At 32.5% G+C, this 26,704-nt stretch overlaps 1 protein-coding gene across 1 annotated transcript in view; it reads left to right on the top strand.

Moving 5' to 3' along the window:
* The window catches only part of LOC127700407 (inositol 1,4,5-trisphosphate receptor type 2-like), a 162,621-nt gene that overhangs the window by 40,732 nt on the left and 95,185 nt on the right, over positions 1 to 26,704 (top strand). The window contains exon 2 of the mRNA XM_052203853.1: positions 21,906 to 22,015. Coding sequence (XP_052059813.1) covers positions 21,906 to 22,015 — 110 coding nt within the window. The remainder of the gene's footprint in view (positions 1 to 21,905; positions 22,016 to 26,704) is intronic.

Genomic DNA, 26,704 nt, shown 5'->3' on the forward strand with positions numbered 1-26,704 from the left:
ACTTATTCACGCCTGAATTATATCGTAATGTTAAATCCAATGCCCGTGATAGGAACGTTCCATATTTTTAGAATAATCGATTTGGGAGGGAGAGGGGGTATAACATCCTTATTTGGACTCTATAATTGCAAAAAATAGTAAAAGTATTCAAGTCTTTTAAATTTCTGTTTATTCTATAAACAAATAAACATCGTGACATGATCCGGACATTTTAGCATTTTAGCATTTTACCGACATTGTATCGTGATGTCACCATGATGTCATAAACACTTCGATTCGACATACATGCATTTGTCATAGTATTGTATGTTTACTGAAAGTTGTCAGAGGCGGATCCAGGGGTGTCACCGGGTGACCGAGACAACCACTTAGATTGACATAATTGGTGCACCATAAAGAATACAATTTACAGGTTTTTTTTTAATTAATTTACCAATAAATCTATCACAGTTAATGAACTTGACATGTTCTCTCTCAAAACAATATATTTAGCGTTAAGGAAAATACATGCATGTAATTGGCAATCGTTATTTACTACTTAAATTGCTTTGATGTGGGGTGTGATAAAAAGACAGTTTTTCTCGGGGAATTGATATTTCTTTTTTTGATTGAATTTAGTTATATTTTAAACGTTTATACTATGTTGACAACTTTCCCTAACCATTAATTCATATGTATTTTTCTACTGCGCCGATTCCAAAATCCAAACGAATTTCATCCGTTTTGATTATTATAAAATTCTTATTTCTAAAACCAAGGCATATCTAAATATTTCGCTTTTTTAGTGTTTTGAAATTTTGACTACCGTATCTTCAGAGAACACCGCACATCAACGTCTGAAGTTTCAACGATCCTTAATGGACTTAGCATGCTACGATTTAGTTCAAATCCGGAGTATCTAACGGTCATGGTTGAATTTAGGAAAATGCAAAAGAAACACTAGTGCCACAAGGTACCCAAAAGAGTTGAATGGGGAATAGAAATGTAGTCATCCCTTGTACTCCTCCTGTTCCGGCAGTTAAACCCTTGCTTAACTGGGACGTCTAGTTCACTGTTTGGGATGTAAAAATACTCATCAACGTCTTGTCGGATGGGGACATTAATTTGATGTCTCATATAGAGAGAGTGTCACACCCTTTGCAACTAGCACCCTTCAAAACTTGTTTTTCTTAAAATCATATGCACGATGAGTATAACCAGATGCGAATATGAGCGTTTAAATAATGAGTTCAGGTTAATTCAAAATGTTTTACGTGCAACAATGTGTCAGGAACGACTCAATTGCTTAGCACTGATGCACGTGCATTATATAGTTTATACTTAAATCTTGTCGACATGGTCGCTCGAAGACACTAAAAAAAATAATTAGCATCTTGAAAATCATATGTTATCAGTTGCTTTGTAGCTTCATGTAACCTCTTGATTTTAAAATAAAAAAAATGTTTAAACGTTTGGAAATTGCATTGGTGACACTGCTCTAAAAAAAATATCTAGATGTGTCCCGGAATTTTAGAAAATAGTTATGAGTCAATGTCTAACTAAAACGTTTTTTTCACATAATAACGTCATTGAAAAAGACGTTTTGTAGCAAAATTTGCTTGTTGAAAAGGTCTTGACTAATATCTAAATATTAACGACTTGATATCAAAGTGAGGCTATTTTTGGCAGGTTAAGCAGTATTTGTTATCTATAACATTTTGTATTGTTAGATGAACACATATACAAATCTAGATTTTTTAAGTATCTGTCTGGTCATAGGAGATATGAATTGTATTTATAGAGTGCATTACAAAAAAGATATCATCAAAATGACAATATACTCTGTTTAAAATTTAAGAACAAATATCTCATTAATCAGGCAAATTTTCATAAACTGAGTTCGTATTTTTCAGTTTTTGTATATTTTATGCAGAAAAGTCACTTGTGATGATCAATATAAGGTCATAAACATGTAGACATTTATGTTTTTGAAAATGGATAAATAGATCTCAAAGTGAGGCTATTTTGGCAGGTTAAGCAGTATTTGCATTTTATTAAAGTCAGGCAGAGATGATACCTGATGGAAAAACCAGCAATGTTATCTATCACATTTTGAATTGTTAGATGAACACATATAAAAATCTTGATTTTTTTTAATATCTGTCTGGTCATAAGAGATAGGAATTATATATAGAATGCTTTACAAAAAGGGAGATATCATCAAAATTACAATATACTCTGTTTAAAATCTAAGAACAAATACTTCATTCATCAGGCATAGAACAAATACTTCATTCATCAGGCATACTATCAAACACTGAGACCATATTTTAGAGTCTCTGTATTTTATGCAGAAAGGTCACTTTTGATGATCAATATGAGGTCATAAACATGTAGACATTTATGTTTTTGAAAATGGCTATTTCACTCTTACTTTTTGGTCAAAATATATTTGAGCAACAGCTCTACCCAAATCGATATTTTACACACATTCACATTGTTGTAAAATATATTTTGTAGTAAAACTCTTGCGGCTTAAGTCGGACGTCCATTTCACTTTTTTGAATGAATAAATAAGCGTCCGCGTCCTGTCGGAATGGGGACGTTAAATCCAATGTCTCATGTTAAGAGAGTGCCACGCTCTCTATACGCTATCACCCTCCAAAAACCTTGTTAAATCCAATGTCTCATGTAAAGAGGGTGCCACTCTCTCTATACGCTATCACCCTCCAAAAACCTTGTTAAATCCAATGTCTTATGTAAAGAGGGTACCACTCTCTCTATACGCTATCACCCTCCAAAAAACTTGTTAAATCCAATGTCTTATGTAAAGAGGGTGACACTCTCTCTATACGCTATCACCCTCCTAAAACCTTGTTAAATCCAATGTCTTATGTAAAGAGGTTGCCACGCTCTCTATACGCTATCACCCTCCAAAAACCTTGTTAAATCCAATGTCTTATGTAAAGAGGGTGCCACTCTCTCTATACGCTATCACCCTCCAAAAACCTTGTTAAATCCAATGTCTAATGTAAAGAGGGTGCCACTCTCTCTATACGCTACCACCCTCCAAAAACCTTGTTAAATCCAATGTATCATGTAAAGAGGGTGCCACTCTCTCTATACGCTATCACCTTCCAAAAACCTTGTTAAATCCAATGTCTCATGTAAAGAGGGTGTCACGCTCTCTATACGCTATCACCCTCCAAAAACCTTGTTAAATCCAATGTCTCATGTAAAGAGGGTGCCACTCTCTCTATACGCTATCACCCTCAAAAAACCTTGTTAAATCCAATGTCTCATGTAAAGAGGGTGTCACGCTCTCTATACGCTATCACCCTCCAAAAACCTTGTTAAATCCAATGTCTCATGTAAAGAGGGTGCCACGCTCTCTATACGCTATCACCCTCCAAAAACCTTGTTAACTCCAATGTCTCATGTTAAGAGGGTGCCACTCTCTCTATACGCTATCACCCTCCAAAAATCTTGTTAAATCCAATGTCTCATGTAAAGAGGGTGCCACTCTCTCTGCACGCTGTCACCCTCCAAAAATCTTGTTATTCTTAAAATATTCTGTAGGATGAGTATAACCAGTTGCAAAAGTGAGTGTTCAATTAATGAGTTCCGATCAATCAAAATGGTTTACGTGCAACAATGTGTGAGGAACGACTCAATTGATTAGCACTGATGCACGTGATTTGTGGTTTAAACTAAGATCTTGTTTACAATATTGCTGTAAGTAATTCAAGAAAATTAGATTGTATTATCAAAATCATGAGTACTGGTTTGCTTTGTAGCTACATGTACTCTCTTGATCTTAATATTTTAAAAAAAATCAAACGTTTAGTTAGTTGTATTGGTGACACTGCTCTGAAAAATTTCTGGATCTATCCCTGATTTTTGAATAACATAGTTATGAGTCAATGTCTTACAGTTTTTTTTCTCACCCATATCAACGTCTTTGAAAAGGACGTCTTGCAGCAAAATTTCCTTTTTGGAAAGGTCTTGACTAATATCTAAATATTAACGACTTGATCTCAAAGTGAGGCTACTTTGGCAGGTTAAGCAGTATTTGCATTTTATTTAAGTCAGGCAGAGGTAATCCCTGATTGAAAAACCTGTAGTGTTATCTATCACATTTGGAATTGTTAGATGAACACAGATGTGTTATTTTAAATATCTGTCTGGTCATAGGAGATAGGAATTATATAAAGAATGCATTACACAAAAAGGGAGATATCATCAATATGACAATATACTCTGTTTAAGATTTAAGAACAAATACCTTTGTAAATCAGGCAGATTATCAAAAACGTTAACTGAGGTCGTACTTTTCAGTTTTTTGCTTTTTATTCAGAACATCACATTTACATCTTTGTAACAATATATTTTGTAGTAAAACCCTTGCTGCTTAAGTTGGACGTCCATTTGACTGTTTTGGATGTATAAATACGCAGTAGCGTCCTGTTGGAATGGGGACATTAAATCCGATGTCTCATGTAGAGAGAGTACCACTCTCTCTGCACGCTGTCACCCTCCAAAATCTTTTTATTTTTAACATAGTCTGCAGGATGAGTATAACCAGTTGCAAAAGTGATCGTTTAAATAATGCGTTCAGACCAATCAAATTGTGCTTACGTGCAACAATGTGTCAGGAACGACTCAATATAGCACTGATGCACGTGAATTTAGGTTCAAGATTTTGTTGAAAATGTTGCCCGTATCCATACATGAAAAAAATGGCATTTTTTAAAATCGTGTGCTATCATTTGCTTTGGAGCTACATATATTCTCTTGATCTGAGCTTAGTATTAAAACATAACTTCAAACGTTGTATTGGTGAAATTCTCCTGGGCCCTTAAAAATGTCTGAATCTGTCCCTGGTTTTGGGATAAAAGAGTTATGAGTCAATGCTTCACCCAAACATTTTTTTCATCCATATTAATGTCTTTGAAAAAGATGTCTAGCAGTAAACCGTCTTTTTTGGTAAGGTCTTGACTAATATCTAAAGATAAATGACTAGATCTCAAATGGAGGCAATTCTGGCAGGTTTTGCAGTATTAGTCTAATATGAAACTATTCCCCGCCATCTCATCTTTATATCTATGATATTGTTAATATGAAAAAAGTTAAATCACAAAAATACTGAACTCCGAGGAAAATTCAAACGGAAAGTCCCTAATCAAATGGCAAAATCAAAAGCACAAACACATCAAACGAATGGACAACAACTGTCATATTCCTGACTTGGTACAGGCATTTTCTCATGTAGAAAATGGTGGATTGAACCTGGTTTTGTAGCGCTAAACCTCTCACATTCGCATCAAATTCTATTATATTGACAACGATGTGTGAATAAAACAAACAGACATAAAAGTTAAAAATGTCAAAATAGTGTTACTGTAATGTCGTTCCGCGTTCCGCTCTACTTGAAAACATGTTGTTGAATCACTGTTTGTACATTACAATTATTTTTGGATCATGTTTAGTTAAAAGTAATGCTATCAGAACACCTGATCTCATACTATAGTGGGAAGTTCGAATGCCTGTTTGTTTAACCTATAATTAATTCGATTATGGTCAACTCGGTTATAGACGATGAGGCCATACGAATGTGTAGATGGCTGTTTAACGTCTACTGGCAAATTAAAAACATACCAGTATTCAAGACGAGAACATGTTAATGTTATACGAATATGAATCCTGCTTTGTATTAGACCTCCATGCTGAGGCGGATTTTTAACGTGCTACTTAACAGGATAAAAGTCCACAGAAAGATATGCCACCCTACCTGGACACATTGTACTGACGCCAGGCCGACCTGACTTTTTTTTTTTACTTCCAAATGATCCATGCGTGCATAGAAGCAGCAAATACCAATTTTCAACTTTGGTTTGACCTGGTCGGGGATCGAACCTACGACCTCCCGCATTTGAGGCAAGCACGCTACCACGAGACACCTGATGCCCTTAGATAAAATACATGTATGTATACGGTTCCTTTTGATATATTCGAATTATTTCACTCCTGCGACAAAATAACTCATGATTACGATCGCGAAGCTTCTTATGCTGACTTTAATTAAGGTTGAATAAAGCAAATTAAACAGTATTTGAACGTGATTTAGTCCTTCCGAAAAGGTTGTCACATTGTTTTTGGTTATCATAAAGTTTCGTAAACTTATACATAATAGTCCTGACATGCCAAATACTACAAAACTGTGTGTTGTGCTTCATAATCTCTTGAATAAATTTGTAATTAATTCTGAAAGCTGTCAATTTTTTTAATGTCTTTTGTCTTGAAGGAAGACACGAGGAAACCTAAGCGTTAGCAATCAAGTCGAAGAAATAAATATTTTTAAGGTTTAATTTGATTACTTTAATACAAATTGTAAAACTAATTAAACATGGAATGACCAATATTTAATTTCACGGGCATCGTAAAGTGTAAAATGAGAAGGTATGATTAGTTCACTTTTTATAAGAAATTTGTATTAATTTGCATTTTTGAATGTTGTTTTGTATATTTGCTTAACGGCTTTAAACTTTTCCTATTAATACACAACGGAAAAAAACTGCTAAAATATAACCCTTTTTGTCGTTAATATTAAGATGTCAGCCACAGCCTTACTCAAAAATATATTTTGCTACAAGTTGCCTTATGCAAAGGTGTTATTATTGGTATATATGATATCTTTTTTGTTTTTTGGTATGACTGTGTCATTCTATATACTATGTCCTAATTTAACAAACAAACACACGCCTGTGTAAAGGACATTTTTGGTAAAAATATGTCAGTTTTACATATTGATGACATCATCGTGACAACTGCGTCAGTGTTGAAGATACCAGTTTATCATGCTATTAAGTTATTGATAAAGCTATCATTATTTGGAAAGAAAAGGAGAATTTAACTATTTTTTTGCAATTTCAGGGTAAAAGTAATAGCTGCTGTCACATCCCTCCTTGTTAATGCAATAAATATGTCTTAACTAATGAAATTATTATGTCCAAAAAACAATAAGTATATATTAAAAAAAAAACACTTTATGTTTGACACATATGTGCAGTTTGATACATACGTTTTGTTTTTGTTTATTACCACAAATAAACACAGCTTTAGTAGATATTTCATTTAAGTTGTGTTGAAAAGAACATAATTTCGTGAGTGCACATCAGATACACCGAATTCTTCCTTTTATTATCGGGAGATGTGTTAAATACCACTTATTAAATTCCTAAGGAAAACATAGTTCAAATAGGTCGATAAGTACTATTAATTTATTATTCATATATATGGGTTTTTTTTCATTTCCTTGAAAATATATAAAATTATTACATTTGTTTATGAGCATCTCTACAGATATGAGAAAAAACGGCATACCATTATTGGTATTGTGTTTTTCTACTTGAATGAAATTTAAATATTTGATAGAAAAAGTTTCAGGTTTTGTCAATTAATTCATTAAAACGCCATGATTAAGCAGGCGTTGGTTCATACCTACAATTAGCAGTCACTGATACGATATTAGTGAACATTAAAAATCGGTAAAAATTTCTTTTCTTAATAGTAGATTTCATAGTTGTAATTGTTTTTGGCATCTTTATCACTTTCCGTTGTAACTGTTCAAATGGTGTTGTGTTACAAATCAGCAATATTCATGCACATATTGTATTAGATAATGTTAATAACTTTTTTGACATTGTGTATGATTATGTAATGTACGTATTTTTGCCAATTGGGACATGTTTGACGTATCGGGATGAATAAAAATGCAGAACATTTGTATTTGTATGGCTGATTTGGGAAATTTGAATTTATAAAAAATATAGGGTCGTATACCAGAGCTGTAATTGAGAGCCAAGAGCGTCTATTTTGCTGTGAGGAATATAATAATACACAGTCACGTCCGTCTACAATTTTCGTTGTTAATTTAGATCTGAAATGACTCAAAGAAGCTGGAGGTTTGGTATACCGTAAAACCTTGATCCACCCATTCGAAGGCGATTGCGACAATGACAAACAATCGCAAGTTGTTTCCCTGTGCTGAAGAGATTTTCACAAAATGTAGTCAGTGTACATGGCCTTTGTTTTTAAAGAATATTGCTTTAGGTTTATTGCATTTTTAATTCCCCGTTGCCTTCACAAACAAGGAATTACAAAAAGTGATTTTTATTTTATTCGCATTTGTTGTTACCCTGCCTGCCAATGATCCCGTTGTAAAGGGGTAGTTTCTAGTTTACCTGATGGAACATGATGACATTATATCGATGTTATGTAATGATACTCTACAGTTTAGTAGATTTTAGAAAAAATCTAAATATATTAACTTAACACATAAAAAGTAACAAAGATACTCGAAGAAGAAAAAATTTAATAACCAAATAAATAAAGTACATATTGTAGAAAATAAATTGATAGATCTTTCTAAACTTTTTCTGGAGGTAGAACTGTCAAAGATTAGTTCTAGTTTAGAACTGCCAGAATATGTTCTTGGGAAGAACTGTCCAAAATTGTTCTAGGGTAGGACAGGTTCTATCAGAAACTGTTCTCGGTGTTTAGGGAGAACTATTTATTCTCCTGATAGATTTTAAGAAAGGTTTAGATATGACACCAACTGTATACTTAAACCATTGTGGTGACGTCAGCCTATTCATTTACCGTGGATTCTTTTTCTAGAATCAACGCTTCCTAAATCTGCTGAAATTGACTCACCAAATTATATTCAATTGTTTCCTTTGTGTGCCTAATTTCATTAAGTTTGAATTGGCTAATTTACTGATTTCTGTTCACTAATGGAATTAATTTAAAAACTTACCTTTAATTTTTGTAATTTTTATATGCTTTCACTGGGAATCGAACCCTTCCTTGAAATCTGTTATGTGTGACTGACATCAACACACCGACGAAACCTCTCGGCTACCAATGGGTTACACTATAGATGTTTATTTTATATATTTAAATGAACATCTGATATACATCGGTTCATAGGACACACAGGGCTTGTACCTTTATATAGACACAATAGGCAGTCGTATAGTATGAGTTGGTAGCCGCGAGGTTAGCATGGTTAAAATCAATGCGTTAAAGATCGGGATTTGTCGGTTTAGGTTCGAATCCCTGTATTCTCTCTGTTGTTCCAATTCTTAAGCTATCCTTGTTTTTTTCTAATTTTGCAAGTTATAGCGGATATTTTTGTAATAATAGCGAGTTTTACCGTTTTTTTATATATTATTATCGGCTATTTCACATGTTTGAAACAAAAATGATTACATTCTATTTGTCAATTTTTGTTTTATAAATATGTATGATTTCATCTGTTTTACTACATAATTTTACAAAGGGTTGTTCGCAAATTCCTATGCGAGAAAATCGTGATGTGCCTAGATTGTTAGAAAAGTTTCGATAACATACTTATTATATATACTTTATATATGCTTTTTGGTCGGGTTGTTGTCTCTTTGACACGTTCCCCATTTCCATTTTCAATTTTATTAGAAATAATTTCGAATATGTCTTATTTTATATAAACAGATAATATTCATATGCCTGGTAATATAAAGATCTTTAAAGGTAGAAGTGTTATATTTGTATTTTGTTAACCAATTAATTGTGATCTGAGATTTATCAATGCATCGTTGGACACGATAACATGGTTATTTAAACTCACTTACAATACCTTCTAATTAAGAAAAGGCTTTAATTTGAAAGAAATTAACACAATAGTTTAAGTTATAGATACAATGGATAAGCGTAGATTCATGAAAAACAAACCATTCGCCCTCCGGGCTCATGGTTTCTTTTTCAAGAATCCACGCTTATCCATTGTATCTATATAACAGACACCGCCTTTTATTTATAGGATGGATATTTGTTTATTGTCGAGCGGACGAGAACGTGATAAAATGATAACCTTATGAATGTAAACCCTACTTTGTACTAGACCGACAAACTGAGCCAGATTTTTAACGTTCTAGTTCACCAGGAAGACATGTCACCCTACTCGGACACATTATTCTGACTCCGAGTCAACCAGTCTTTGTCCTTACTCTTAAAATCCCCATGCTTAGCGGGGAAGCAGCAAATACCAATTTTCAAGTCTTTGGTTTAACCAGGCCAGGGTTCGAATCCACGACCTCCCGCATTCGAGGCGAGCACGCGACCACCAAAGCGGTTTTATTTATACGAAAGAGCATATTTATGAGAGCTCATTTCACGTACTATTTAGCTTAGAGTAACAAAAGAAAGAATTTCTTTATTGTACGATATGTTTTGTGTGTCATTTCCCAGCTTCTAACCATATGCCATTGAGGTAATGAGGGTTTCTTGTAATTATGATTTGTCTTACTGTGCCAAATTACAAATATATTTGCAAAGCACGCAAGAAAATGACATCTTTAAAAGAATGACAAAACATTTATCACTTTTTATTGCATCTACAATCTTACTACGCATCACACTCTGAGGACTGAAGTCTTGTATTCATTAAATTATTATTTATCAAATCTACAGTTGTAATTTAATCTATAAACATATACAGAACATTCGTGAATATTCAGATCACTGCGTAATAGGTGCACAACTTGCATATGGATTAACAATAAATATATCCGATGAAATGCAATAGACCATGGTATTATGTTTCAAATGAAAAGATTGATGATTGAATTCCAAATAAAAAAATCTGGATTGAAAATATGGATGATGATGATATGGAAATTATAACACAAGTAAGTCTAACGTTTACGAATATATGTATTTCATTATGATACGCTATAACCTCTTTTATAAATTAATTCAAGTCTATCTCAGATGTACACTTTTTGATTCTGTGGTTTCTATAATTCATGAAAAATGTTTACACGGAAAACCAATTGCACATTGTTTTATTGTAAGTTTCAATGATGTCAGAAAAAAGTGTGTGAACAACAAATAATGTACCTATACCAGAAAGGAAAAATAATGTCACTCGAACCAAAGACCATATAAAGTATATCTACCTTTTATGTCCGAGGACTTTTTTTTCAAATCTAGTAAAGGTAATTAACCTTTACTGTTAAAGTGGACGTTCTTGCATATAGACTATAAACCTCGAGCAAGCGGTTTCGCTTTTCTTATTTTTATGTTTTATGTATTGCAGTTTTGTAAAATGCGTCTGATTTACATCATGTCCATTACCAGAAAAACTCTTTTACTATACGCTGATTTCTATTGTATATATATAAATGTTTTATGGACTAACTGGATCTTTGCATCTTTGAACTGAGATTCCAGAAGTTCACGGCCTTGTGTTGAGTTATAATTCTAACGACTTTTTATACATATTTTGTTATTATATCCAATATTTCCCGAGTAAGCGAATCTATCCCATCGAACTAGAGATAAAGGATACTACAGATACAGTTAAGTCTGCCTCATATCTTGACTTACATCTAGGAATTGACAATGAGGGTCGGTTGAAAACAAAACTTTACGACAAAAGAGATGATGTCAGCTTCCCAATTGTGAACTTTCCATTTCTATGTAGCAACATTCCAGCAGCGCCTGCATACGGAGTATATATCTCCCCATTGATACGATATTCCCGGGCTTGTATTTCCTATCATGATTTCCTTGATAGAGGATTGCTGCTCAAAAGGAGGCTATTAAACCAAGAGTTCCAAAATGGTGAAGTTGAAATCATCCCTTCGTAAATTTTACGGACGCCATCACGAGTTGGTTGACCGTTATGGAATAACCGTTTAACAGATGATATTGGATATGTTCCTTATGTCGTAACTACAATACCCTTCCCTTTTCACGAATGTGACCTACCGAATTAGACTATTTACCGGATTTGTAATAACATAAGCAACACGACGGGTGCCACATGTGGAGCAGGATCTGCTTATCCTTCCGGAGCACATGAGATCACCCTCAGTTTTTGGTGGGGTTCGTGTTGCTTAGTCTTTAGTTTTCTATGTTGTGTCATCTGTACTATTATTTATCTATTTGTCTTTTTTATTTTTGGCCATGACGTTGTCAGTTTGTTTTTGATCTATGAGTTTGACTGTCCCTTTGGTATCTTTCGTCCCTCTTTTAAGAGGAAGCGTTCAGCCTCGTTTTCTAACCACACTCTTGATATATGGATGCTATAAGCATGCAGCCTGCAGTCACGTGATCATTGTTGTCTTTTTGTTCTATAGTTGTTCGTTAGATCCTGCTACACAAGCGCGATCATTTCTCTCTCTAAATATCTAAATGAATAGAACCAATATATTTGAATTGTTTTCCTCGTGACGCGCTCGACCATGTTTTATTTGAGACAAATTTAAAGATAACTTAAGATTAGAATAATTTCAATCTCCAATTTGATAAAATGAATCAATAGTAATCTGACGACCTTGACAAAGGCTTTACTGGCTTCCACCATCTTTGAGTGACATTGACTGTTTGTCGACGAAATAACCTATACATTATTTCGAATGCCAGATATAATAGTATAATTTAGTATTCTATCTTCTGTCTACATATATACGATGTTGAAGAGTTTAAAGCAAGTTAAATGAAACAGTATCGCAGTCAGACTGGGGATTTTGTTAATTTAATGATAACTCACTGAAAAATATTCATTATTATTATTAGGATTTATATTTACTTTATAATGTTTCATGCACAATATATTTTTAGCTAAAGTATGTTGACTCCTGATCTGTACTTCGTTACTGTCAGGACACCAATAAGTGTAATGCTCCCGTATATTTTGAAGTCTGATTGTGTTAAGTGATTTTTGCATGACGTGAATACTTCAAGTGACGTAAAATCTAGGTTCTGTTGCAATAAAAATCCCGAAAAGGATCTCTTTTGTGCTTTCTTGCATATTATTTAAAACATGCAGCAAACATTGCATTGTTGTTTGTAGCCTAATTTGCAAAAAGGTGTCCCGAGTGATTTTGTTGGTGTTTTTTCAACAAAAATTGATGTATATGACGTAAATCTAGTCGTTAAAAGAGACAATATTTCTTTGAACAGTTGTAAAAAAGTAAATTTATTGCTTCTGGCTTTACATTACCGCGATGCTTTGAGCATGTTAATGATACAAAGCAAATAGAGAAATAAACAAAAGTGTTTACAGTCATTAATTATCCCTTACTTAATTTTATGCATTGGTATAATGACTTTCGCATCTCTTAATGGTTTTTACAGAATCAAATCTAAAGAGAGGGTTACTATTTGTTTCTAATACTTGTATCAATGTGTGCTGTGTTGGCACAGAAACAAGATAAGGAGATTAGTTGTTTTGTTTTTTTGTGACTTTTTTAAAAGCCTTTGATAAAGTTTGGCATGATTGACTTATACATAAAATGAAGTCTTGTGGTATAAATGGTAATCTATTGAAATGGTTTTAAAGCTGCTGGAATGATAGAAAATAAACAGTGGTTACGAAATAGTCTTCTTCAAAACTTTGCAAAATTTCCACTGGGGTTCCTCAAGGGTCTGTCATTGAACCTTGCTTTTGATAATATGCATAAATGTCATTGCGGAAAGACTTAATTATCATTGCAAACTCTTTGCATATGACACGTCGTTCAGCTATGCGGATCACGATGCATTCTATGACAAATTACCACCTGTATGAGCTGAATGTTTGATGTATTTTAATCCTGATAAAACAGAAATTATGTTATTTTCGAATGCTGACATACCAGAAATGAAATTTGCTTTTAATGAAGAAAACATACCAGTTACTAATATTCATAAACACTTAGGGGTTACATTTAGCAATGATGATAAATGGAATATCCATAATGATGATTTTAATTAAAGCGTATCTAAACATATAAATGCATGTATTATCTGGAAACTGAAATAATGACTTAGTAGAAAAAAATTTGAAAAACTATATTTAGCAGAAAAATTCAAATGTTTTTATAATATTAAACAAAATAATGTGCCAGAATAAAAGAGTAATTTAATTCAAACAACAATCCAAAATATGCATGACTGCTTATCCACTACGCAATGGTAACAATAAAATACTTCCATTCGCAGTCTCGCATTAACTAATGAACCATTTATACCACCAACCATGCGCCTAGCAAATTGTAAAGCCGTGAAGCAGATACAATAAGAAAATTCAAAACGGAACTAAACAACTTAAATCCTAATAGCAATACATAAATGCCGAAACAATATAAGTTTGGAAGACGCAAAATAAATATCATTCTTACCCAACTTCAACGTTCTGCTTCTTTCTTTAATTTTGATCTTTATAGAGTTAATATAATATTATTTCTGATCTATCGTGCCACTGTGGTGTGTATCGTGAAGATTTGCATCATTTCTTTTTTTTAATGTATATTATATTCAGAAAAACGATGTAAGCTTTTAAAAAATCTTTGCTGGCTCTCAAATACCATTCAGTTAAATATAGAACTATTAACTTCGCGGGTAGTTGTCTACTTACTCAGGAGCAAAATGAAAATATCTTTTTATATACTTGAGTTTATACAAGGGTCGAAGAGATTTCATATTATTTAGATAGTGAAACGTGACCAAACGCCCATCATAATTTAAAGTTAAGTGTATTTGTTGTTTTTTGTTTTTTAAGTTTGTTTTTCTGTTTTTGTTTTGTTTTTGTTTTTTGTTTTCCCTTTTTCTTCTTCTTTTGCGCCATTTCGATCTTCTGTCAAATTTATACAATTGTTGAAATAATATTTAATGTATGCATGCTCTTATATTTAAGTCAATACTGTGCATGTACTTGCTATTATTAAAATATGTTGAAGATTCACATGATATATATCAGATAACACTATTGATGGTCTAAGATGTTTATAGATATGTCAGTTACTTTATCGTAATAATATGCATTTACAAATATGAAAAGGACATAACAATCATTCATTCATGGGAAAAGAAAATTACATAATATTTTGTAAATTACTTCTTAAAAGGACATATTACTATTAAACAACTTAAATATGTTTTAATGGAAGAAATTTTTTTTTTAAATAAGAAATAACAATAATAACCAAGGTGTGTAAATACTAAATAAAATCAAATAAAATACATGCACATGTATACCCTCTTTTCACGATAGTTTTTAGACTCTGACAGCCGCATAACCGTTTGAAAGTTTTATAAGCGAATTTGAGCATAGTTACCCTTTACAATATGTTCATCATTGCTCTAAGACTTCAGACATATCATACTGTTTTCTGCAGAAATGATTCGTGTTTTGTGAAAGTCAGGATTAACAGATACTTATAAAATAAATTTTCAATCATGTCCTTGTTTTGACGGAGTTTAGAGAAATATCTTAAATGATGAACTACCTCCCTGTAAAGTGCATAGAATAGGTAACAATTAATGAGATCCAATGTGAAAAGAATATACTCAATGTAAAAAAAATCACACAATTATATTAAATAGAACGATAGATCATGACTAAAACATTTATAAACCGGGGAAAAGCATGTTATTCTCACAGGAATAAACATAAAAGCATGTCATTTTCACGGAATAAAGGCGGAATAAATGAGGCTTTTCGACACTAAACTTGTCATACCTTTGACGGTAATTCTTGGTTTAAGACAGTGCAAATAAATAGAAAGATTAATCTCAGAATTCTAACGTAATATCAATCAACTAATCCGGTATGGAATTATCATTTGTGCTATGTTTAACTTCGAATATCGTTCTGAAAGACTTGTTATAATTCACACTGACATTAGTTGACAAGTAAACGTAGTCATGATTAAGAATTCATGATGTTTATTGTTATTTTTATCAGTACTTTCTATCCTGATAACACAGATAGATAAAAAAAATACATTACCATACTCTATGTAAAACAAAAATCACAATTATATTAAATAGAACGATAGATCATGACCAAAACATTTATAAACCGGGAAAAAACATGTTATTCTCACAGGAATAAACATAAAAGCATGTCATTTTCACGGAATAAGCGCGGAATGAATGAGGCTTTTCGACACTAAACTTGTCATATCTTTGACGGTAATTCTGGGTTTAAGAAAGTGCAAATAAATAGAAAGATTAATCTCAGGATTCTAACGTAATATCAATCAACTAATCCGGTATGGAATTATCATTTGTGCTATGTTTAACTTCGAATATCGTTCTGAAAGACTTGTTATAATTCACACCGACATCAGTTGACAAGTAAACGTAGTCATGATGAAGAATTCAAGGTGTTTATTGTTATTTTTATCAGTACTTTCTATCCTTATAACACAGATAGATAAAAAAATACATTACTATGACTCGCTGGGTGATACAGTTGTATGATGTGCATACTGTTGTAGCACAAGTATTGCTTTTGGTCTAGATGTTTGAATCGGGGTAATGTGTCATTAATCGAGTACAGGGAATCATGGGTTGGGGACAAATTCAGGTCAAGTCGAAGACTTTAAAATATATGTATGAATAAAATTGGTGGTTGTTGCTATGACATTTAGGAGTAAGAGCAAAACTAGATAACTCGGAATTCAGAATAACGCGTCCGAGAAAGTTGCATGTCTTTCTGTTGACTGATATTATAATTATCAACATGGACGTAACAGTTACTGATTAAACGTACAAAGATATAGTCTGTTTTCCCTACATAATTTCGCATTAACACGGTTCCCTTTATTAGCAGTAACAGTAAAGGATTTTAAAACAATGCCGCATTACTGAATATAACTATTTTAACATTTATTTATATATTTGTAGCCCTAGGTATTTATATACATTTTTTACTATTTACTAAATCTGAAAATATGTTATGAATTGGCATCCGTTCTATGTGTTATGTAACGTCTTCCAAAAGAATGCTATAATCAAGGATTTGTATAGTGAGATCACACTATGCAAATCATTGCTATAATTATCTATAAAAGTAACACACAAAATACGTAACAAATTCAATGCTTCATTGCACTGTCTGTCATCTTTAAATATTTTGTTTTCAAATTTTATTTATATACAATGTCTTGACAAAACAACGTGTAGTGAAACCTATTTTTTCTTGTATATATAATGTTACAATAAGAAAATGAACTAAGTTTTAATGCTTTTTGGCTACATATAGTACACCTTATTATGAATTAAAAAAAAAAGATATATATTAATTATTCAACGGGGAATTCATACAAGTTAAATAAACAATCAAACGTTTTCTTTCGTTTTGCATTAGAATAATTGGTGTTGATCGTTACCGTACACGAAACATCTGTCTATATATTTTTATGAATGGGGATTTTCCGGTCCGTCCATTTCTTATTGTCACAAGTAATCACGGGACGAGTTGCAGAAGTGTGAAACTCTTTTATGCTTGTATCAAGCTTAATTAATTTATATGTTGTAACCATCTTTGAGTTCATTGCATGCCAAAACAATAAATCAAATCCATCATTTTGTGACAAATATATATAGACAAGATCTAGTATCTGGCCACGAAATCTGCATACTTTGGGTGAGTTCTTCTTTAATCATTTCTTACGAGAGGGTCTTACCTACAGCTTGAACAAATAAGAAGTAGCACTAAATGCATGTACACATTTATGAATTGAATTGCCGTGAAGGAATACAAAATAGACACAGCTATTGAATGGAACAATTGGAGATAGAAAAGTTTATGTATCAGTCTTAGCATGTTTGATGACGTCAGAACCAGAACATGGATTCAAAATTAATAAGTTAAAACTTATATACGAAACAGAAATCTATAATGTCCAGACATAACAGTTTATATACTGTTGCACCATTGCGACACAACAGTTTACTCAATGGAGGACAGTTGCGACTCAATAGTATTTGTAATGGAGGACAATCGCGACACAACAGCTTGTATTATTCTGAACCAATGCAACCTAAAGTAAGGATTTTTTTCTAATATTTAATTGAAGCGTGGGAATGTTTTATCTGTAGATGCTTTAATTTGGGTTATTTTTGTGTTTGGTTCGACCATGCTTGATAATTTATGTGTAAGGTCTAAGAAAATATTGTCTCGAGACCAACAAATTTGGAAGTCAAACAATTTATCGATTATATGCTCATTATTTCAAATGACTAGGATGTGAGTAGCGTTTTTTTTTTACCCGCAGGTAAATCTGGGGAAAGTTGAAAAACAAATTTTAACTTGTTCTAAAACTAACCAACACTGTCAAGGGAAACGAATTGAACAAAATATGAAAATTGGTGAAAAGTGAGACAATACAAAGGCTTATCAGATTCTAAACCGGTACCACGAAAATTCTGTCTTACTGGACAAAGTTTGTCATCATTAAAGAATCTACTGCGGTCCTTTAGGTGGATAGTTTATTTGGTATGCGTGATAATAAAGGAGAAAATTGTTTGACCAATTGAATTCGAATATCATAAACCTATCATACAAATCTCAGATATTCGCTAAAAGATGTCTTGTGAAATGTCAGTTTTAAAATTTTAGGAGTTTTATATTTGCTTTAGGCCTTTGGGCTTCTTGTATTTAAGGTACATTGAAAAAACTACAAATACAGTCTTATTTCTGATATATTATCCTTGATATCAAAATATGGGAAACGAACTTATCAAAAAACGATATTTTGCTTCGAGAATACCTTAGAAAAAGATGTCAGAAACCTTTTTTTTTGATAGGCTGTCGCTAATTTTTATTTAATCCGGATAAATTTCGAAACACTAAGATCTTTTTTACCCAAGCATAGATGGCCTTAGTCTTATTATGCAAAATTTTTCAGATTTTTTGGCCTGCAATGCTCTTTAATTTTGTGTTTAATTTGGCCATCCAACTTTTTAATTTTCGCTCCACTGATGAGTCTTGTGTAACGTGTACGAAACGCGCGTCTTGCGTAATAAATTATAAGCCTTCAGTTGTATCTTTTTTGTCCAAAGTTATGTGCAAGATCGTAATTTCACGTTACAGGGATATCACATATCACATATCACATATCACAAATTTGTGGCAAATATATCACGTTTTGTTCAGAACAAGAACATGTTTTAAAATGTGATATCAATATGAACTCGGATTTATAGCGTGCTAGTTCACAAGGAAACAGTTATCAGGAAGGCATGTCAGGCACGTTATTTTTACTCAAAGTCGAACTGTTTGCTCCTACTCTTGAATGCCTTGTGCTTAGCGGAGAGGCATCAAATACAAATTTTAAAGTCTTTGGTTTGAACTGACCGAAGATCGATCCCACAACCTTCTAGACTCGAGGCCTATTCAGAAGTTAAACGAGATAAATTACTTTGTAGTCAACTATTTTTTTTTACTTGTAATCGTAATTTCACGTTACAGGGATATCACATATCACAAATGACAATTCTTTAAAAAAAAGTTATCGGTGTTTATAATTCATGCATCAATTTTATCAGAGACATATAATACAATATGTCTCTGATTTTATCAATAAAAAGAACAGAATATTGGAATGAAAATTTGCTATTTGCTATTTGTGGAATTTGAGGAGTCATATGGTATACTTATACCCCCTCCTTAAAGCATTTGTCTCACTTTATCAATATCTTATTTTATTGAATTAAAGAGATTTAAATCAAGCTCGTAATTGGTTTATCTCCTAGTTTTTCTAATTCTGTATAGAGGTTTATATTTCAGTAAAATAAAATCATTATTATTATGATCAAAATGGCGGCGATTCAAAACTCACTATACAGAGTCTACGTCACTGAACTACTGTATCCTTTTATTCCTTTGTCAATGCCAACAGTATTGGCGTGTGGTATGCTCTTTGTTTATATCGAAATGTGATTTACTCTAACGTTATAGCAAAAACATGTACATTAAATAAACATATAGGTGAATACAAATTTGAAAATGATTTTACCCCTTTATGATTTTAATGCAATTGATATGTTGTTATAAAAGAGACATATATATTACCCTATATATGTTTCTAGTTATCATAACCCGGTTAACCTTAATCATGTTTTTTTCTGCTCACCGAACTTAACCATCTGGATTTCAATTTAGTTAGGATATTAAGAAGAAGAAAAAAAAACATCTTAACAACAACAGATATAACATATAAGCTACCAGTGATAAAAAACATAATCGTGCTATGGGAAATTTACTGTTATGGTAAGTGCCTGAGTCGTTCATGTAAATAACTTGTTATACGTCAAGATGTACAAAAAACAACACAAGCCAGATAACAAACTTCACAGAGTTGCTCTTTTCAATTTTAAAAGATGAAACAAACTAAAAAATAAAAATGTTTTGAAAGCAAACTGTTCGTTGGTGTATATTCATTTATATCTTGTAAACTTCAAATACAAGATTGGGGGAAAAAGCAAAAATATTATACATTTGAATTTATTTAGATATTAATTATTGCTTTATTTTAAGTAAGAAATATTGGGACCATTTATCGGGCGTTTACATTACATTATTTTGCATATTTAATGTCTTTTTACAAAAAGCGGAAACCATCCCTTTTTTGGTGAAAGATATTTTCACATAAAACCCCAGGATGTGTGCACTATTTAGCGTTTTTTTTTAAATGCTTCGAGCTAAATTCCACAAATTTACTATTATAGTGTTCGAATTTAATCACGATTGCATCATTTACTGTTATTTTTGTATAGCCTTTGAGTAGGGGTGATCTAGGCTACTGGACATAGTGCATGTGGTGTCGCATTTCCGTTGGTGTCCCAACAGCTTGAGTTCGAATTCCGCCGAGGGAACGATATAATTTGCAAATGCAAAAAGGCAGTTCCAACATTGTTGGGCTAAATTCAAGACGTTAAATGTACACCTACCCACAACCAATCACACACAGCCAAGTCCTGGCCATAACGACAACTTTAATTGATATTGTATACTTCATGCACTGCTTATCATGTGACCTTATACTAGTAATTAAGAACTGGTCGATAAGGTGTCAAAACAATGTCTCCTGGTGGGATCATGAGCTATCACTTAAAAATCAGACTCAGTCTTCCTATATAGTACACAATTGAAAGTCACTGACCATTCAAACGTCTATCCTTTCATAACTAATAGCAAGCAAGCTTCATTCGCATGCTGAAGAATGGCAAGTCCATTTTTCCCGACTGAAATCATCTAATATTGTCTAATTAAGTAGAAGTTGCAGTCAATAAAATAATGTGTGCAAGCAGGGGTTCTGGATCTTCTTCATAACATCTGATTTAAATATGTCAATGTGTGCAATTCATGTGATAAGCAAGAATAAAGAAAAACCTAATAAGTTATTTCAATGTTAAATCTGATAATCCCTGTCATCCAGTGCTGGAAAACATTCAACCAAATAACAATTAATTGAACTCTCTTATCCAGTTGTCAAAATGTAATACATTATCACGATGATTTTACCAACATAAAAAACTGAAAATAAAAGATTTTTACCATGCATTGACGCTGGCTATGCAATTAAGAATTACAGAGAAAAAATAATTAGACTTGTGTTACAGGGAGATGAGAAAATTAGGAAATTGGAACTTTAAATGAAACTTGGTTTTATGATCGGATTCTGAGGCAATAAAATAATTTTATCTATTTTTGTGATCATAATTTTTATTTTTGCGCCTGGTACAATACAGAGTTAAAATCCATTCATGCAGAAATCTACATATGTTATAGTTGTTGTTCATAATTAGCGGTAGCACAGATGATAGATCGGCTCAATAATTAAAAGAATGGTTCTTATCTCATATAGCGTAAGGTAAAAGACAGAATCGTCAGCAGTGGAAAGGTAAAGCTGGTGAACCGAAAGTAAAACAGTTGGCAATAAACCGCAACGCCACCCTAAATTAACACCATTTGACGAATTGCGATAGTTAGACTTGTCTTGACTCTACAGGATTTTATTATATTTCTACAAGTGTATAATTTTTTTCTAAAAGGATTTATTAGTTGGAAAGACAAATATAAATTCAATTCAATGTTTTTGTAGCTACATGGGTATAACGAGGAACCCGGCATGGGTGAATATTTATGCATTGGAGACTATGTTTGTTTGTATTGTGAAGAAACAGAAGGATACGTCTATAGTTCCCAGTCAAGGTAAGGTCATGTTATTTTAAAATACTTTTTCTTTGTGTAATTGCTATGGATTTACAAATTGGACTCTTGTTATTTTATTGTGGAAAATATAGACCTACATTTTAAAATAAAAATAACTGATAGCGTGAATACTGTAAATGCATGCGAGTGGATTTCTATAAAGTTGAAATCAATTATCCGAGCTATTACATGATATCATCGGCTCTTGAAATTGCTGTGGAGTATCTATATTTATTGAAATGTTCTACTTTTGAAAATCTCTTAAGTTTCTGATGGCTGTTTTTAAAAATTAGAAGTGTAAAACTGCAAAAACGGTCGCAATAGCCTCATTTTGAAGTCATCTTGTCATTAATTAATATTGAAATATAGGTAAATGTTTAACCCACTATTTTTTTTCATATTTTTAACATATGAACATACCAATGTAAATATCTGTTTTGGTACACCCGTTGCTCGTATATTTATTTTGTCCCAAAAAATGTTTAAAATTACCATTTTTGGTCAAATGTATCAATTCTAACATGTTTTGATTTCATTGTGAACTCTGCACTAAAGTCCAGATTATATTAAGCGGTTCATTTATCAATAACATCAACATTATTTTGAAAGTCTTAATCAAATACTTTCAATATTTTTGCAATTGCGGGGGCCAAATACTATCTCTTATCAGAACCCCCCTTTGTCATTTTGATTGAAGTAGTGAACATTTTTTGAGCGGTAGCGAGGGAAATATATAATTGCGCATTGATGTGATATTAGTATACGAATAATGTTAAAGGTATTCAAAAAGAAGTTATAATTTTGTACTATATATGTTGTCAATTAATTGGATATTGATTAAATTATTAGTAACTTCTATATTAATTGCTAGGTAAGACAGAAATATCGTATAATGACGAACATGTGTATTACTTCAGACAAAACAAACAAGCACATGATGGACACTAACAATTATTATACTTATGTTACACAAATCGTGAGAACTTACTTATATCAATATTCCATGGGCACTAAGTAACGGTGTTATTTTAGGTAATCAGTCTGTTTATGTTAGCTCAATGGATGGTCATTTCACAAACATGTCCCCTCTATTTAAATGTATTTCATAACAGTGATTAACTTTCTAATACATACTGCTATTTCATTAAGGAGTATTCAAGTCAAACAAAGAAAATGTGCATTTTTTTTCACTGAATTGATGGATACGGTTTTTGATGCCTCGAATGAAATGACCGTGGCGCAAAACATTGCTTTTTAATGAATTAATGAATGTTGAACGTCCAGTGGCAAATATATCACGTTTTGTTCAGAACAAGAACATGTTTTAAAATAAGATATCAATATGAACTCGGATTTATAGCGTGCTAGTTCACAAGGAAACAGTTATCAGGAAGGCATGTCAGGCACGTTATTTTTACTCAAAGTCGACCTGTTTGCTCCTACTCTTGAATGCCTTGTGCTTAGCGGAGAGGCATCAAATACAAATTTTAAAGTCTTTGGTTTGAACTGGCCAAAGATCGATCCCACAACCTCCTAGACTCGAGGCCTATTCAGAAGTTAAACGAGATAAATTACTTTGTAGTTAACTATTGTTTTTCTTGTAAATGTCTTGGGTTATTGTATAATTTGATGTCAAGGCAAATTTTCCAAAGTTCTTTAAAACACTAAAAATCTGTAAAAGACTAACACAGTTTTAGAGATTGAAAGATAATATCCTCACAGATAAGATGCAAATGATAGAAAGTTTTAAGGTACATTGTAGCCTGTATATTCTCAAATTATAATACAGTAACAAACGGTTACTGCCATTAAAACAGATATATTCATTTTCCTTTGATGATATATAGCTTTGTTTCTATTGTTTGTTTTCGATGTTTTTTCACAAGGAGATGTTTTTTCACAAGGACTGACTAGAGGGTATGGATTCAAGAGTAATCTTTCCACTTCTCCCATTCGATAATAAAGACCACGCTAAAAAGGGGAATCCCATTGGCTGAGTGGGATGTATAAAAACGCAGCCACGTTCGATTTGAGCTGTGACATTGAATCCGAAACCTCGTGTTGGCTGATTTCAAGGCTATCTGTACGTCACAGAACTATTGCAACAACTCTTTGAGGGATCTGTAGGTTCTCTGTTGCAAGACAATTTCTGCTCCTATTCATCTTACCTCAATTTTCCAGTGGCAGTCGAAATCTCTCCTTTAATCCCGGTCGACCTATTTTCCATAATAACCAATTGGATATGTTGTAAAATTGTTCTTGTCCTAAATATGCATGTAATATTTGCAACTGGACTTGAAGCAAAAATCAATCAATCAATTGTTTATTAATTTACCCAAAACTTACAAATTTGAAATGTCGGTTCAAAGAAAGAATTGAAATACAATATGAACATTGATGATCGGTATAGTTATATCTGCTCGTGATTGTTTATAGAGACCAGCTACTAAATGTATATTTTATGTATTTTCTAGTATGAGATCCTTTACCAAGATATAATGTATACCTTTCAGCAATACAGTTGTAATCAATTTAATTAATACTATGCCGATAAATCCCACGTCCAGATCTAGGAATTTATTCACAGAAGTAATAAATTGTACTTTTATTAAATATTTATTATTGTTAAATTGGCATATTTGAGAGCTTATGAATTTGTATCTGGTGTTAACGAACTTTTCATTAGCCCATTGTATGTTTTAATCCCAAATCATTTTCTGCATCAAAAAGAATGTATCCGCACTTGTTTATATGTTTAATAAAGATAGATCACAGATGGGAGTGCAATGCAAGGAAGATATTAAATAAACAATATTATTAATTAGGAGGAATGTACAGTCATCAATGAACTTACGTGAGAAATAATTATGATGTAATGTGTTGAATAATCATTGAATCAATATTATTGGTATGCAAGTTATATACACTTCACTAGATAAGAAAAATATGTAGACATGATACACATATACAATATCATGTCCCTGTCTTATCCGTCTACCACCAGTAGCATAAAGCCCCGGGATCATTCGGAAAGTACTTTGTCAAATGTAACCTGTAAGTGTACTCCGAACAAGAGATATTGTTTTGTTAAGGAAACTATTGTTGATGATTGTATACATGTGAGTGTGTTCCGAACCGGAGATAATGTGTTTGGTTGAGGAAAGGAATTTTATGTCCTTTTGTTTCCCTTTCTGAAAGCAAACCAAGCTTTTATACGAGTACGTTTCAAAATGTTTTGATGCTCGCAATTCGTCATATTTCGTCTCCGTTTTGTTTTTAAACCACCAAAGTCAGTTTCCATGTACAATACCAAAATCTGTCTCCAGTATAATCATACATAGTATATACTGTCTAATTTAAAGTATTAATCCGGGTTTTTTCACTATGAGTCTCGTTCCCCGTTTGGATAATATGAAGACAACGGAGACAATATAAGAAACAGATTGATTTTTGTTTGCTCAATATATATAATAACTATTGAAAAGATTATCTTTGAGTCAATGTCTTTTTCTTCGTAAAAATTTTTTTTTTCGATTGCGACTTCATCTTTTATCTTAAATTTGTTTTAGTAACATATTTTTCTTACCAATATCTCATTCAGTCGTAATGATGTAATACTCTGACGTGATGAGCTGAGCAATATATTTAAGTATGACTTTTAGGGCTATTAAAAGCCGCAACGAAAATTGTTATGGAGTAGGAGGGATGATTGATTGTTAAAACTCAATTCAATAAAATGAAATTTAAAGGCGTACATGCACATCAATGTGGATTGAATAAAACAATAAAATACATATAAAACAAATGTATGTTACCTTTTTTGCATTTCGATGAGAAGTAATATTGAAATTAAAAAAAATGCTTATTCACCTGAAATTTATAAATTAATTGTAGTGCTCATCGGCGTAGTATTTACTTGTCAAAATTCTTTACACATACATAGTGAGGAACATGTAATGTATGTATTGTATAATCAGTAGCCTTTGTTCTGGTGGTTAGTAGGGCCTCGGTGGCCGAGTGGTCTAAGTAGTCGAACTACTGTATCATTAACATGTCAACACTGAGGCTATGGGTTCGAATCCAGCACGTGGCAGGTGCGCTCTACTCCAATGAATTGACTAGTAACTCGACTAGTAATGTTAGTTTTCCTACCGAAGGTCGGTGGTTCTTTCCGGGCACTCCGGCTTTCTCCACCAATGAAAACTGACCGCCATGAAATAGTGCTGAAAGAGGCACTTTAACACCAATCAATCAATCAGTCAATCAATCTGATGGTTAGTTGTCCTTATACTCAAATCAACTGATTTTTATATGACACCTAAATGATTAAAGATTCGTGTACATTGTTAGATATACACTACACTTGGAGTTCGGTATTTTTGTTATTTTACTTTCTACTAAACCGTATGGTGATCTATAGATGTACTTTGGTTTTGTGTCGTTGGTTTGCTGTCTCATTGACGTTATTTATATTGTCACCGTAGAATGAATAGCAGATATCCATTTGATAACCTTGAAGTATCTTAAATCTTCCTCGAATTAAGGATTAAAAACATCTAAACACCAAACAGAAAGCTGTAAAAGTCATCTTTTCTTGCTCTCTACATGGTATTTCAATATAGTATGCAAGTTTGCAGATTTAATGGTCAGTGGTCACATTTAATAGCTTTGTCACGTGTTTATTGTATT

This window comes from Mytilus californianus, unplaced genomic scaffold (assembly GCF_021869535.1).
Source record: "Mytilus californianus isolate M0D057914Y unplaced genomic scaffold, xbMytCali1.0.p SCAF_5, whole genome shotgun sequence".
NCBI lineage: Eukaryota > Metazoa > Mollusca > Bivalvia > Mytilida > Mytilidae > Mytilus > Mytilus californianus.